This window comes from Antennarius striatus, chromosome 4 (genome assembly GCF_040054535.1).
Source record: "Antennarius striatus isolate MH-2024 chromosome 4, ASM4005453v1, whole genome shotgun sequence".
Taxonomy (NCBI): Eukaryota; Metazoa; Chordata; class Actinopteri; order Lophiiformes; family Antennariidae; genus Antennarius; species Antennarius striatus.
Window position 1 is genome coordinate 7,923,564 of NC_090779.1, and position 13,045 is coordinate 7,936,608.

At 39.5% G+C, this 13,045-nt stretch overlaps 1 protein-coding gene across 2 annotated transcripts; it reads left to right on the forward strand.

Moving 5' to 3' along the window:
• Positions 1-685: 685 nt before the first annotated feature.
• On the forward strand, positions 686-12,993 carry clpxb (caseinolytic mitochondrial matrix peptidase chaperone subunit Xb). 2 transcript variants are annotated; one of them, XM_068313819.1, is made up of 15 exons: positions 686-1,088; positions 1,587-1,664; positions 2,200-2,360; positions 3,164-3,278; positions 4,516-4,670; positions 4,786-4,945; positions 5,946-5,987; positions 7,488-7,664; positions 7,981-8,145; positions 10,239-10,327; positions 10,456-10,620; positions 10,699-10,998; positions 11,425-11,517; positions 11,615-11,721; positions 11,846-12,993. In XM_068313819.1, the coding sequence occupies exons 2-15, from the start codon at positions 1,610-1,612 to the stop codon at positions 11,934-11,936; spliced, it is 1,875 nt and encodes a 624-aa protein (XP_068169920.1). In that variant the 5' UTR covers positions 686-1,088; positions 1,587-1,609; the 3' UTR covers positions 11,937-12,993. The 2 variants fall into 2 exon arrangements, with proteins under 2 accessions (XP_068169920.1, XP_068169921.1); XM_068313820.1 differs by lacking the exon at positions 5,946-5,987.
• The last annotated feature ends 52 nt before the right edge of the window (positions 12,994-13,045 follow it).

Genomic DNA, 13,045 nt, shown 5'->3' on the forward strand with positions numbered 1-13,045 from the left:
TACATTTTATTATTTATTACTGTTTATCTGTTTCCCAAAGTGTATGTGTCAGATGGCAGAGGACTCTAAATGGTGTAAAGAAACATACAGTTTAAGGAGTGGGAGCTACAGCTGATAGTTGCTTGTCATCATGAGGTGTTTTTCTGTCCTGTATCTGGGTCAAAGAGCAGATACAGGACACACACACACACACACACACACACACACACACACACACACACACACACACACACACACACACACACACACACACACACACACACACACACACACACATTCTAAAGAAAATGCAGAGAAGCAAGAGTGCCCATTAGGCTCTGATGAGCTTTTACAGAAAAAAGAGCGTGACATTTTTTCTGGATATTCTAATTTTACCTGATAGACAGAAGACAGATGGCCAAACAGTAATAACCAAAAGGTTTTTAAAATTTTTGAATCCTTCAATTATGCCAAAACTCTAACAAGTTGTTAATTTCAATCTTGTTAATTTTTACAGCATGTAAGAACCTGAGCACGCAAGTCGGACAATCATGGTAACCATGGTATCCTGAATTGAGACAGTTTAAAATATTTACGAGGACCACCAAACGCAACAGAATCCCAACATTACGAGGTCTTTGAACACACCAAAAGTTGTCCCTGCGCCGCCTCTTTTGGAACAGTAGATCTGAAAGTTTATGGATAGGTCAGACTACATGGACTCAGGGTGGTCGCCATATTACATGTACTATTTAAATCACGTGATCTACTACTGTACCCAGAGGGGAAGGCTGGCTAGCTAGTCAGCTAGCGGGTATCCGACCTAGTTCATAACAGCTAGCATTACATCACTGGATAACCTACGTGCGAAATAGCTGCTTCGGGGCGCTGGCGTTTCACTGCATATTCAGTAGGCTTCGTGACATTACTATGATACAGTGACCTGCAAGACTAAAACACAACTGGGAACTTTGGCGTGACTTGACAAATTGGATTTTCGTGGGAGCTGTATAGTCATTTCATACCGTGCCTTGTGAGTGAGAAAACTATCGGGCTCGTTTATGAAATCTGGCATTCGTGTAGGCTTTCATAAGGAGACATAAGCCGAAGTAAGTATTCTTCCTTTTGGATTAGAGTACGTGGAGAACTGTTATTTGTTTACACCTTTCATGCTTGTAGCAGAGCCTCACGGCTTAGTCAGTGTGTAGCTTGGGCTGTTGGCTGTATCTAAAGCATGCTAGGTGTGGTGAGGCCTAGCCCCAGCAGCGACCAGTTACCTGTTTATCTAACCAAGACACTACCGCTGCTCGTTTCTGCCATTGATTTCTAGTGATGTAGAACAATGTGCGTTTATTCTGAATTCACACACTCAACTGTATTGTCATTTTGGAGCGAATAACTTGCTTTTGTCAAACATTTCTACGACAGTAAATTGCAGTGGTGAGCACCTTCACTAGTCAATGGCCGGCTTTGCTAATGCTAACAGTGACGTTGAAGTTATGAAATGTGTTTTGCTGAGCTGCCGCTCCGTTAGCCACCAGCTAACAGTTAGCCCCTCCTCCCTTTTCAGTTTTCCGTGAGTACATCGTGTTAATATTTTTTTTCAGGTTTTTGACTGAAAAGACGAGCTATGGCCTGTCCATGCACTTCGGCTGTGAGGCTGTTCCTAAATACTGCCCACAGAGGTAAGAAATTGAAATTTGACTCCCCGCCTGCTGCCCGGAGCCCCATGACATTGTACCTACTCGAGAAGTAGGTCTCCTGCTAACCCAGATTTGCTGTAGGTTATTACATAATTTCAGCAGCAGGTGGAAAAGGTACTTAAAATATTAAGTAGCTGCGAGTGAATTGACGTTGTCACGTCGTTTAGCCTTTCATTGGTACTTAAAATATTAAGCAGCTTTAACTTTTTAGAGCAACGACTTACAAAGAAAAACTCATGTTCTTTTGTAATTGTTCGGCTACAGCTCCTACTATCCGACAGGAGACAGTCATTGTTGAATGAAACCTGTTATCGCTGGCATTGTAATGAAAGACAATGTTTGTACAGAATACACACCATGCTCCACCATGATTCTGATTATGAAATATTGATAAACTACCGAGTTCTGCTTTATATGCTACAGATCGTGTCCCTGTGGACAATCTTCTTTGTCATTTTAAATGTATAATTCAAAACAATGTTGCCTGGGATCTAAAGTCATGTTACTGGTTTTACAGGATTATCCTGCTCCCAGATCCATTTGTTCTCACTGGTTCGTCAGGGTGGTCGAGAAACCCCTTTGCCTGCCTGGGCACGGGTGAGGTCATTTTCAGAGAGTGCTGTCTGCTACGTGTCCAAAGATGGAACAACAAAGGACAGTGGAAGTGATGGTGGAAAGGTAATTTATTGGAGTGTAAATTCTCTATCAGGCCACATTCAGATGCATGTGGACTTTGTGGGAGTACTGCAGGGCTGTGCATCTGAGCAGGGCACAACTTGTCATTGTTTGGTCCATGAACTCCATCTTGGACATTAATTTCCGTGTTTTTGTTTTTTCATTGGACAACCTGGACAAATGATTGAAGTTTTTGAGGCTGTCTCTGATTGATGCTGCATAGAGTTTTTTCCCTATATTTTATTGATTAAATAAGGTTAATTGATAGTGTAAGTGATCATTGCTTCAATAGTATTTACAGAATTTTGTCTATCAGCTGATTTTTTTTTTCCGCAGCAAAATTCTTGATGTGCCAATGAACATGGTACAAAGATGATAACAGCTTGTGCTGTTAAGATGTTCTCACTGCCAGATTATAGGATTGTCAACATCAGCATTACTTTCGTTTCGACTTCCCAAAACTTGAGTGTTGCCATATATTATTGGGAAACATTAACAATCAGCAGTACTTAGAATTTCAGTAACTTAGAATGTTACATTTTTAGCGTTAAAAAAAGTTTTTCATTTAAGTATTGTAATATATATCTTGTTAAAACAGCAGAACCTACAACAAACCACAGACACACCTTTTGCATGGTGCTGAACCAGTTACCTGTCTCGGGGCTGTTTGAGTGCCTTTAAGGAATTTTTAGCTTCTACACCAGCTAAATGGAACAAAACATAAACCTACCAACCTACAATTGGGTACATGGTAGAGATGTTAGTTATAAAGGTCTATGTTTGCTCACTAACCTGTCTTCTCACAGAAAAGCATCAGTGAGGGGAAAAGACTATCTGGCTCTGGTGGATCAGGCATTGGGGGAAGCCAGCTACGCTGCCCTAAATGTGGGGATCCATGCACACACGTAGAGACATTTGTATGTAAGTGAATGTCTCATTTCTCAGTAGAAATACAGGTGAAGAGCAGATGTTGTGTTTTTGTCAATAACTTTAAAAAAAACAAAAAAAACAAACAGGACTAACACAGCAGGTTCTGTCTCAGGAACAAGTGAATCATTGTCACTTAATGGGGAAAAACAAAAGGTTTGGCCTAAAGTACAGCAGAGTACTCTAACAGTAATGACCAGAGTTGTGGGAAGATTTTAAAATTTTGAAAGCTTTAGTCCTTGTAGTTAATCAAAAATACTCACTTAGTTTTATGTATTATTTTAGTCTCGTTTTTTAAGTATTTTTTTCAATTTTTTTCAGTATTTTGTAAGTAGGATTATATCACAAGTTCTATAAGTGACATTTGGGTAAACTGAATCAGTCTCAGCTGAACATTATTCAGAGATGCAAACACTTTTGGTGAAAAATGGTCCTAAAAGTCAGAAAAATTACAGGCTGCTGAAGTGAGTTCTGGCCTGCTTTGGCTATGAAGTCAAACATTGTCATGGTTTGTCACTTTTTCATATTTTTGAATGTTGAATGCTCAAGTTCTTACTGTGAGACAGCAAGTAGTTTGTATGCCAGTTCCTCTTATTGTTTTTATGCTGGAGGGATGGTAGTCCTGAAATAAATGACAGTTCCAGAAAAACAAGTTGTTTGCATCCCTTAATTGAATGACGAAATACAATCCATTCTTTTTTGCTTGCGCACAGAATAACCCTTTTTAATTAGATTAATTAACTCTTAGCAGTGACAGTGCAGCATGGCTGTAGATGGCTAGCTGACGACTTTGAAATGTTTTGCAAAGAGAGAAATGTCCCAGATTTAGACGGCATAAAACCATTGTCACAATTATCCTGTTGCATAACAATATGGTGTCAAAATTTTTATAGTAACGGTTGAAGTTATCACATTGCTGTGCATCAAAACAATTCAGTGAATCACAACAATGTTTTATTGTTAGAATATCAACAGAACTGAAATTCTTTATAACAGTTAGCATTACATCGTTGAGGTTTTTCAACTGGTTTCCCTGTGGCTCAGGCCACTTTCAGGTTATTTCTTCATTCCAGCAGGGAGACACCCTGTCAGGCACAATACAGTCATTTTTTGATCAGTGAGTTAGTCAGCTGAAGTTTGTAAAAAAATATTTTTTGACATTTACAGTTTTGTGAGCTGTAAATGTCTGTTTAACAGGTTGTAACGTGTGTTCTGTGTTATTCTTTTACAGCATCAACACGATTTGTCAAATGTGAGAAATGCCATCATTTCTTCTTGGTTCTGTCTGAGACTGACTCCAAGAAAGGGCTAAACAAAGAGCCAGAATCTGCTGCAGAGGCGGTGAAACTTGCTTTTGCACAGAAACCTCCCCCACCCCCGAAGAAGGTGAGAAATTGAAGTTAACAAAATATGCTTTCAGATGGCTACCAGTGAAGTGATATGCATTCTTTTATAATAGGTACACTCTCCTACTAACAGTGTTTTTACGTTTTCTTCTCAGATATATGCCTACCTTGACAAGTATGTTGTTGGTCAGTCCCATGCAAAGAAAGTTTTAGCGGTGGCAGTGTACAATCACTACAAGCGCATCTACAACAACATCCCTGCTGGAAGTCGACAGCAAGTAGAGGTGGAGAAGCAGCCATCTCTCACACCGCGTGGTCAGTATTATAGTCGTCTCTCAGTGTTTCTGTGTACAGCTGCTCTTTTCTTTTTCCTTTGTTAATTACAAAACAGGTGTTTGAATTTTTAAAAAAAACTATCAATATAAGAAAACATTTCCATCATCACATGTTGCAATATTCTGCTGTGGCTTTTCCTTCTGTAAACCAGTGACTGTATTGTTGAAATATCTTGTTGTAGGTTAAGGTGTAAAGATTTTATACAGAACAAACCCAACTAACTCAGCGGAAATACAAAAAAGGAAAGGGAGACAACAACATTAGAAGCATTGTAAAAAACTGTTGCTTTGAAGTTTTCAAATGCTGTATGTTGAAGAGCAGCCATGCAGGTTGACAATGTACAACTTTTTTTAAACCATAGATCAGGTCCTAACCATAATTACCAGTAATCAAGGTTAACATAGGATCTATGAATTAGCATTCTGTAATACAGTACGTAGGAAAGAAATTAAAAAGTTCTGCAAAGCTTCAAAGAAAAATAATTATATGCGTTTGAATAGAGTTCAAAATATTTTTACGTTTTGATCCAAGAAAGTGCTGAACTTTTACCTAATTTTCTTTGGCATAATGATTTTTATTCCATTTGGGACAACAGAGACAAAGGATAATAGGGAAGCTATGGAGGGGAATTTCATAAAATATGGCCTCTAACTTACAATGCAAGTATAGTTTGTTATCCTAATGACTTATTATGATTCTGGGATTGATCAGAATGAAAAAGAAATTATACTTAAGTCATAATAAGTTAAAGTAAGCGTATACAAGTTATGCAGTTGCTAACAGAAACTTTGTAAGTTTTTACATATTGCGGCAATAAATTTAGGCACACAGTAGACTTATATCCCAAATCTGTATTTTTTGGCATTTGTTCAATAATTCTAACACAGAGCTGTGTTTAACTTTCAAGGACTGTATTGATATGTTATAAAGGCAATGATAACTGATAATGTTGATTTGAGCACTTTCATCCTCCCTGTAGAGCTAGAGATGAGAAGACGAGAGGATGAGTACAGATTCACAAGTAAGTAACCAGTCCTGTTTAGCGTTGTGATCTTCACTGGCTCCACTTTAAAGTCCTAACGCTTCAGCTTTCTTAGTTGTTTTGAGTTGCGCAAATGCCAAAATGTACAGACTTACAGTATATGTTTATATTATACAAAATTAAAAGTACAGAATATTTGTAGTGCCTACATAATCACGTTGTGCCTGAGAAAAAGATGACTGATCACCTAAATCCCTCCACCACCCATTTTTTCATGTGTACATATAAGCTGCAGGAACTGAGACGGTCAAAGAGTTCTTGTTAATCTATGACTCACCCTACTGTGCGATAACATGGCCTAGTGATCTACATTCACATCTGTGCTATTGCTGGTCTCAGTCTATCCCTTTCATTTAGTAACTCTACACCAGTACAGGGGACATGCACTCTTTTAACCTATACAGTGGTACGTCTACTTACAAATGTCTCTACTTACGAAATTTTCTACTTACGAAATTTCTCAGCAGGAAAATATTGCCTCTAGTTATGAAAGAAATTTCGACTTATGAAGGGTAAAAATACAGTATGTACTGATACTTGCGGCTCCCACAGGTTCCTGAACGCAACATTCTCATAGCTGCTATGACATTTTCTATTACCTAGTATCTTCCTGGCATCCCATTGGCTAAGAGGGACCTCTGTGTGGAGCTAGATTGGTGTTTATGCAGGGTCCTCGTCATTCGGTCCTCGACCCATGAGGTGTTCTGATAGTTTTGCGCAAATATACTGTATTACATTTTTGAGTATTCATTATGGACCCCAAGAAAGTGACGGAGAAAAGAGGAAAAGAAAAGACAAAGAAAAGAGTTCTTTTGTCTGTACAAACAATGCAAGAGATAATAGAGAAGCATGAGAAAGTTTGGTTGATCTCGCCAAAGAATATGGCCGTAATGCATCTAGAATCGCCACATTATTAAAACGAAAGGAGGTTTAAGGAGTTTAAGGCATCGTGTGGGTGGTTGGAGAAGTTCAAAAGGAGGACTGGAATTTACTTTGTTGTTCAGCATTGTGAGATGGGAGCGCATGAACCAACGAGGGCAAAAAACAATCAGGACAGCAGTTAAAAGGTAAATGACAATCATTTTTACATTATGCACAACTCTCGTTTATTGTGTAATAATCTAATCGTAAAATGTATTTGTTACATATTTTGATCCATTTTTATGCTTTATAAAACATGTCGGAATTTTTGGGGGCTTGGAACGGATTAGGGCATTTGCATGGAAAACACGTCTCTACTTCCGAAATTTTCTACTTACGTGATTTCTTCCAGAACCAATTAATTTTGTAAGTAGAGGTACCACTGTATATGGAAACTTAGCATACATAGTCTGGCTCAAACACCATCAATCACCGGATTTTTTTTTATACTGCAGTTAAAATAGAAAATGTGATTGACAGTTTGTAAATTACAGTTCATCAGGAAGTTGTGCATATCAGTCACTAAGCACGTTCTGTGACTTCACTTTTCTGTTGCAGAGCTTCTGCAAATCGCAGGGATCAGCCCCCATGGAAACGCTCTGGGAGCATCCATGCAGCAGCAGGCGAGCCAGCAGTCCCCCCAGGAGAGGAGGGGCGGGGAGGTCCTGGACTCCATACACACCGAAATCAAACTCGAGAAGAGCAACATCATACTTCTCGGTCCAACTGGCTCAGGTTAGCGTAAGACATCAGCCTAGATTATAATATTGTCCCAAAGATGAAAATTGTCAAAAATTATAGAGTTGATGAAAGGATAGAACCACAATTTATATTTTTACTAAACTTTCTAAGAACACCGATGGCGGTCATTAATACTGACTGTTCTTCAACAGCTGTGACTAAACTTAGAAATTGTTGATCTGATGTCAGGCTGTACCTTTTAAATGTAAAGTTTCAAACTTTTTAATAGAGGGACTCTTGCAGTGTGAATCCTCCATCTTTGCACAGGTTTCTGGTTTGTTCTTACTATGAATCCTCTGATTGTTCACAGGAAAAACATTGTTGGCGCAGACGCTAGCACGTTGCCTGGATGTTCCCTTTGCAATTTGTGATTGTACCACATTAACTCAGGCTGGATATGTGGGAGAAGACATCGAATCGGTCATCGCCAAGCTGCTGCAAGATGCCAACTACTCAGTGGAGAAAGCGCAGCAAGGTGACTTCATTGTTTTCTAACAATTTATTACATGAAGTATTCACTCTGTTCTCTCGTCCGTATTTGATATTAGTATTTAAATCAAAGATAGAAACATCACTCCTGATTTGACCACTTGTTATTACTTATTACACTTGATAGAAGTGTGAAAGCAGAACACAGAGTACTACACTACAAAATTAATTTGCTGTACAGTAGTTATTTTTGTTAGTAGTACCAAATCAATGGAGTTGACTGATAACTCAAGGCAGCTGGGATATTAAGGCTCAGATCCAGAGTGTCAGATGAGTCAAGAGCTCAATCAAGTCAGTGTAAAAATGATTCAGTGAGGCCACGCCCCGTTCAGCCTACAGGCAGCAGCCTACATCTATGATTTGTGCTATCATATATCTTACCAAGATAAAGTTATTGCGTTATTGGATGGCACACTTTAACTTTACATTCCTAAAGTGGGAAAAGGACGTGTTATTGGCATGATGTGAGTGGATGTGGAAACGGGAGGATGTTACAAAAACAACAGATCAAACTGGGATTAGCAAACAAAAGCATCTGTGTCCCGTTTCCATGTGTGACTTAGCCACCGCCCTGCAGCACAAATGAATCTTGATTAATAAAAGTCCAATTCAAAAACAGAATGCAAGTATGTTTTAAGATACAAGCGGTTAAATTGAGTCCCCCGTTGTAAGGAGCCAGAATGTGGCTTCATTGTCAGAATGATCCTTTTCCTCTTGAGTCTGCTGGACAGGACGTTTACAAAATCTGTTTGAACCCTGGACTCCTTAGTGGAGCAAAGGACACGTTTCTAATCTATGTCAGTCTGTCCAGATGAGATCAGGTCAAGAGAAGTCAGTAGTGTCTCTGGATGCTGTTGATATTTGATAAAGTTTTAGCTTATACTTCTTTTCAATTTACATTTGTGGTGATTGCTTACTTGACTCAGTTGTTCTAAAGTAACTTAGAATCAGGCTGGTTTGTGATGTTGGGTTCAAAGGTCACAAACATTCAGTTTTTGTTTTGTCCTCATGTGCAAAGATTTCGTCAGATTGTGCTAATTTGTGTTGATATTATTAAATCCAGGAATTCACAAGAATTGGAAATTGAAAATCTGTGTGAGCAAACAGTCCAGTAGTTTAGGAATAATGTTTGTCTGAGTGGTGTCCCTTTCTCCACGTTTGTTGTGAATGACTGAGCATTTGGAAGAGCCCACATTCATGAGTCTATCATGATTATCAGTGAACCGCTTTTCCTGTGGAACGATCCACTCAGGTTTTTCTGATCACGTTAATTTTTCTACTATTTTGCTTCCCCCGTCCCCACCTTTCAAAGATGTGTCAGCATATATGATGTGCTTTTATTAGTCGATTATCAGAACGGGTTACCACACTGATGCTGTCTGTTCGATTAATGATCTACTGAGTGACCTAACTTTTAGTGAGTCGATATAATGTAGTGAAGTAAGCTGAACATTAGGTCAACATTGTATAACTCATCACTCCACAAAAGTCAGGACACTGTACAGAACAAGAGCATATCCAAACAAACATCCCTGTCCCAACAACAGCTGTTGGTGAAAATCCCAAAAATATCAACGTTGTCATAAAGTTGTGTTGATCCTGGTGTCAAATTCAGGAGAAGTTTTATTTACAAACAATTTGAGGAGGTGAAATAAAATATATTTTGGAATCAGAAACATCTGGACCTCATTTAAAGATAAATGATGTTTCTCCTCTCATCCAACGAGCTTCTTCCATTCTAACAGTTTGTCGGGGAGATTGTGATATTTTTAAATTCCTGTGAGGTTGTTAACACAAAGAATTGTTGTAAGTTTAAATCCCTGAAATGCCCCACCAGTCTGTTACAAATGATGGACGACACGTGAAATGTTTTCAGACCTGACCGTAGAAGTCCAGTTGTTGCTCGTCCCACTGTTACCTGGACCAATTGGAATCTACACAAGCATAGAAGAAGTCTTACAGTGTTTACAGTATAAGAGGATAAGCTTTTTTGATTTGAGTCTGTAATATTACTCATGAAGCTATATTGTATACACATAGATATGCAAACAGATCATCATCATTGTATTTTATGTGCAGGTATTGTGTTCTTGGATGAGGTTGACAAGATTGGCAGTGTGCCTGGTATCCATCAGCTGAGAGATGTAGGAGGAGAGGGAGTCCAGCAGGTCTGTACTCATCTGTAGTTACACAAAATAATTCATTATCGCTGTTTATAGACATTAATCTCTAGCATTCTATTTTGTGAGTAAGGATTATTCTTTCTTAACCTAGAGTTGTGTTCTTTTTGTGTCAGGGGTTGCTTAAACTCTTGGAAGGTACAGTCGTCAACGTTCCTGAGAAGAACTCCAGGAAACTGAGAGGAGAAACGGTGCAGGTCGACACGACCAACATCCTGTTTGTTGCATCTGGTGCCTTCAATGGACTGGACAGAATCATTAGCAGAAGAAAGAATGAAAAGGTGAGTGTAGCTCATATGAATGGGACTATTCAGCTGTGAGTGCTGCTTTCTTAACCCACATGTTTCTGGGCTCTTCAGTACTTAGGATTTGGAACTCCCTCCAACCTGGGAAAGGGTCGGCGAGCTGCAGCTGCTGCAGATTTGGCTAACAGCAGTGGTGAGACCGATACGGTGGCAGAGATAGAAGAGAAGGACAGACTGCTGAAACACGTGGAGGCCAGGGACCTGATCGAGTTTGGAATGATCCCAGAGTTTGTTGGCCGTCTGCCTGTAGTCGTTCCTTTACACAGTCTGGATGAAGAAACGCTAGTCCGCATTCTGACTGAGCCACGCAACGCTGTGGTGCCCCAGTACCAGGCGCTGTTCAGCATGGACAAGGTGAAGACCACACAATATCAGTGTTCAGACGGTTTAAAAAGTTGCCCAAGTCCTGTGCAGCTGTTTCATCATCTCTAGATTTACATTCCTGGTAGTTTACTCTGTAAACGCCCTATTTCTGCTGTTGACATAAATTTTACAACCAAAGATATAATTATTGACCTTCTGATGATATTTTGGATATGTGAATTCCTTTTTCGCTATTATATACAGCCATGCAGAGTTCATGCAGCCTGGACACTCTTGTATTTACTCCTAGATCTTTTTTTGGTTTGTGATTAGTTCTGTTGCTGTCGTTGATCCTAGAAACACACCTCCTGAAACCTTTCCTGTTTACAGATCTCCATAAATGTAGTGCACCTTTAGTTGTGTGTTTCTACCCAAATAGCTACACATCTAGAATAAAGGTGATGTTTTCTGTTTCAGTGTGAACTCAATGTGAATCAAGACGCCTTGAGGGCTATAGCCAGGATGGCTCTGGAGAGAAAAACTGGAGCTCGTGGCCTCAGGTCCATCATGGTACATGCTTGCTTTTTCACCTTTTTTGTCAGGGGTATCAAACCTTTTTGTTGCTGTAACATGAGATTTGAACATGTCCTCTTGTTTGTTTTTTAAGGAAAAGCTCCTTCTGGAGCCCATGTTTGAGGTGCCACACTCTGACATCATGGCTGTTGAGCTAGACCAAGATGCTGTCCAAGGAAAATCAGAGCCCAGATACATCAGGTCAGCGTCTCCACTAGTAGCACTGTGCTCCCGGCTGTCTGTAATGTCAGGCATGAGAATTCCTGAAGTCCAGTGAGTCTGCCATGGTGTGAAACCTGACCTGGGTTTTCTGTTTGAAATTCAGAGCTCCAGCCAAGGAGTCCGCAGAGGAGGAATACGACTCTGGCATCGAGGAGGAAAACTGGCCTCGGCAGGCGGACGCTGCCAACAACTGAACCACATCGCTCATTTCACCGCAGGACAGTCACAGGAATCATTAGATTATTATGAACCTTTGGATACCAGACCGGGTATTGTGATCGCCCTTGACAAAAGAGTTGCCAACGTTGTTGCTATTAGAGACGGTGAAGGCTGCAGAATCTCTCTGGCCACTGTTTTCTTCAAACAACCTTTGGTCCCATTCATAAGATGTTAATTCACAAGCGGTGCAATCGCAGGGTGGACCTTTATAAAATATTTCAATCTCTGGGGATTGTTAACATTTTATCTATATAAAGATAATGCAATTTTATTCATATAAAGGTTTTTGTAGCTTGTTGATTAGTTTTCTTTTGTTGTGGTGATGGGCTTGTCTAGCGAGGGAAAACAAATTGAAGTGATGGGATCATACTGTATATTTGAAAAGAAGGAGTGCAAATGAAGTGTAGATGTCATGTTACCATGTCAACTAATGCCTTATATTATGATGAGGGCATAATATTCCATGAGCATCAATATGTTGATGTTTTCTCCTTAACCACCATTGTAGTAATGGTGCTCACAGTAGAATCGGTCTGTAAATGTTGAGCTGCACTGCGTTTGTGAGCAGTTTGTACAACACAACCTTTTCATTGGAACACACCGTGTTGTAATGCACCAGCACACAACACAGCAGCTAAACTCCATGAACAGCCAGAATGGTTATTTTCCATTGTTTTACTACTTCAACCTTTCTGTTGCAGGGAGGTGTTTTTAGTTTGTGTCCCAGCAGTTTGGAAACTCCTTTAGTGATAAGATGTCCTGTTTCTTCAGTACACATGGATGTAATCAAGCCTCCACCTGAAATGTTCTGACTGAACCGAATCACGCTGTTGTGTTATGGAACATTTTTGTGCTAATGAGATTAAAGTAGATCCGATTTCTTTGCTTATTTCCCTTTTCTTTTAGAAAAGGTTCAAAACTTCTTTTGTCTGTTTTGTGAGGTATGTTAAAGCCTGCACACCCCTCCCCAAGGTTTGTCATCTTAAATTTATTGTGATTTGTTTAAAATACATGAATAAAATGTATATCTGTACAGAAAACCAGTTGTCCTTTCTTTACATTCTGTTGTCTGTTGAAGTTGTTT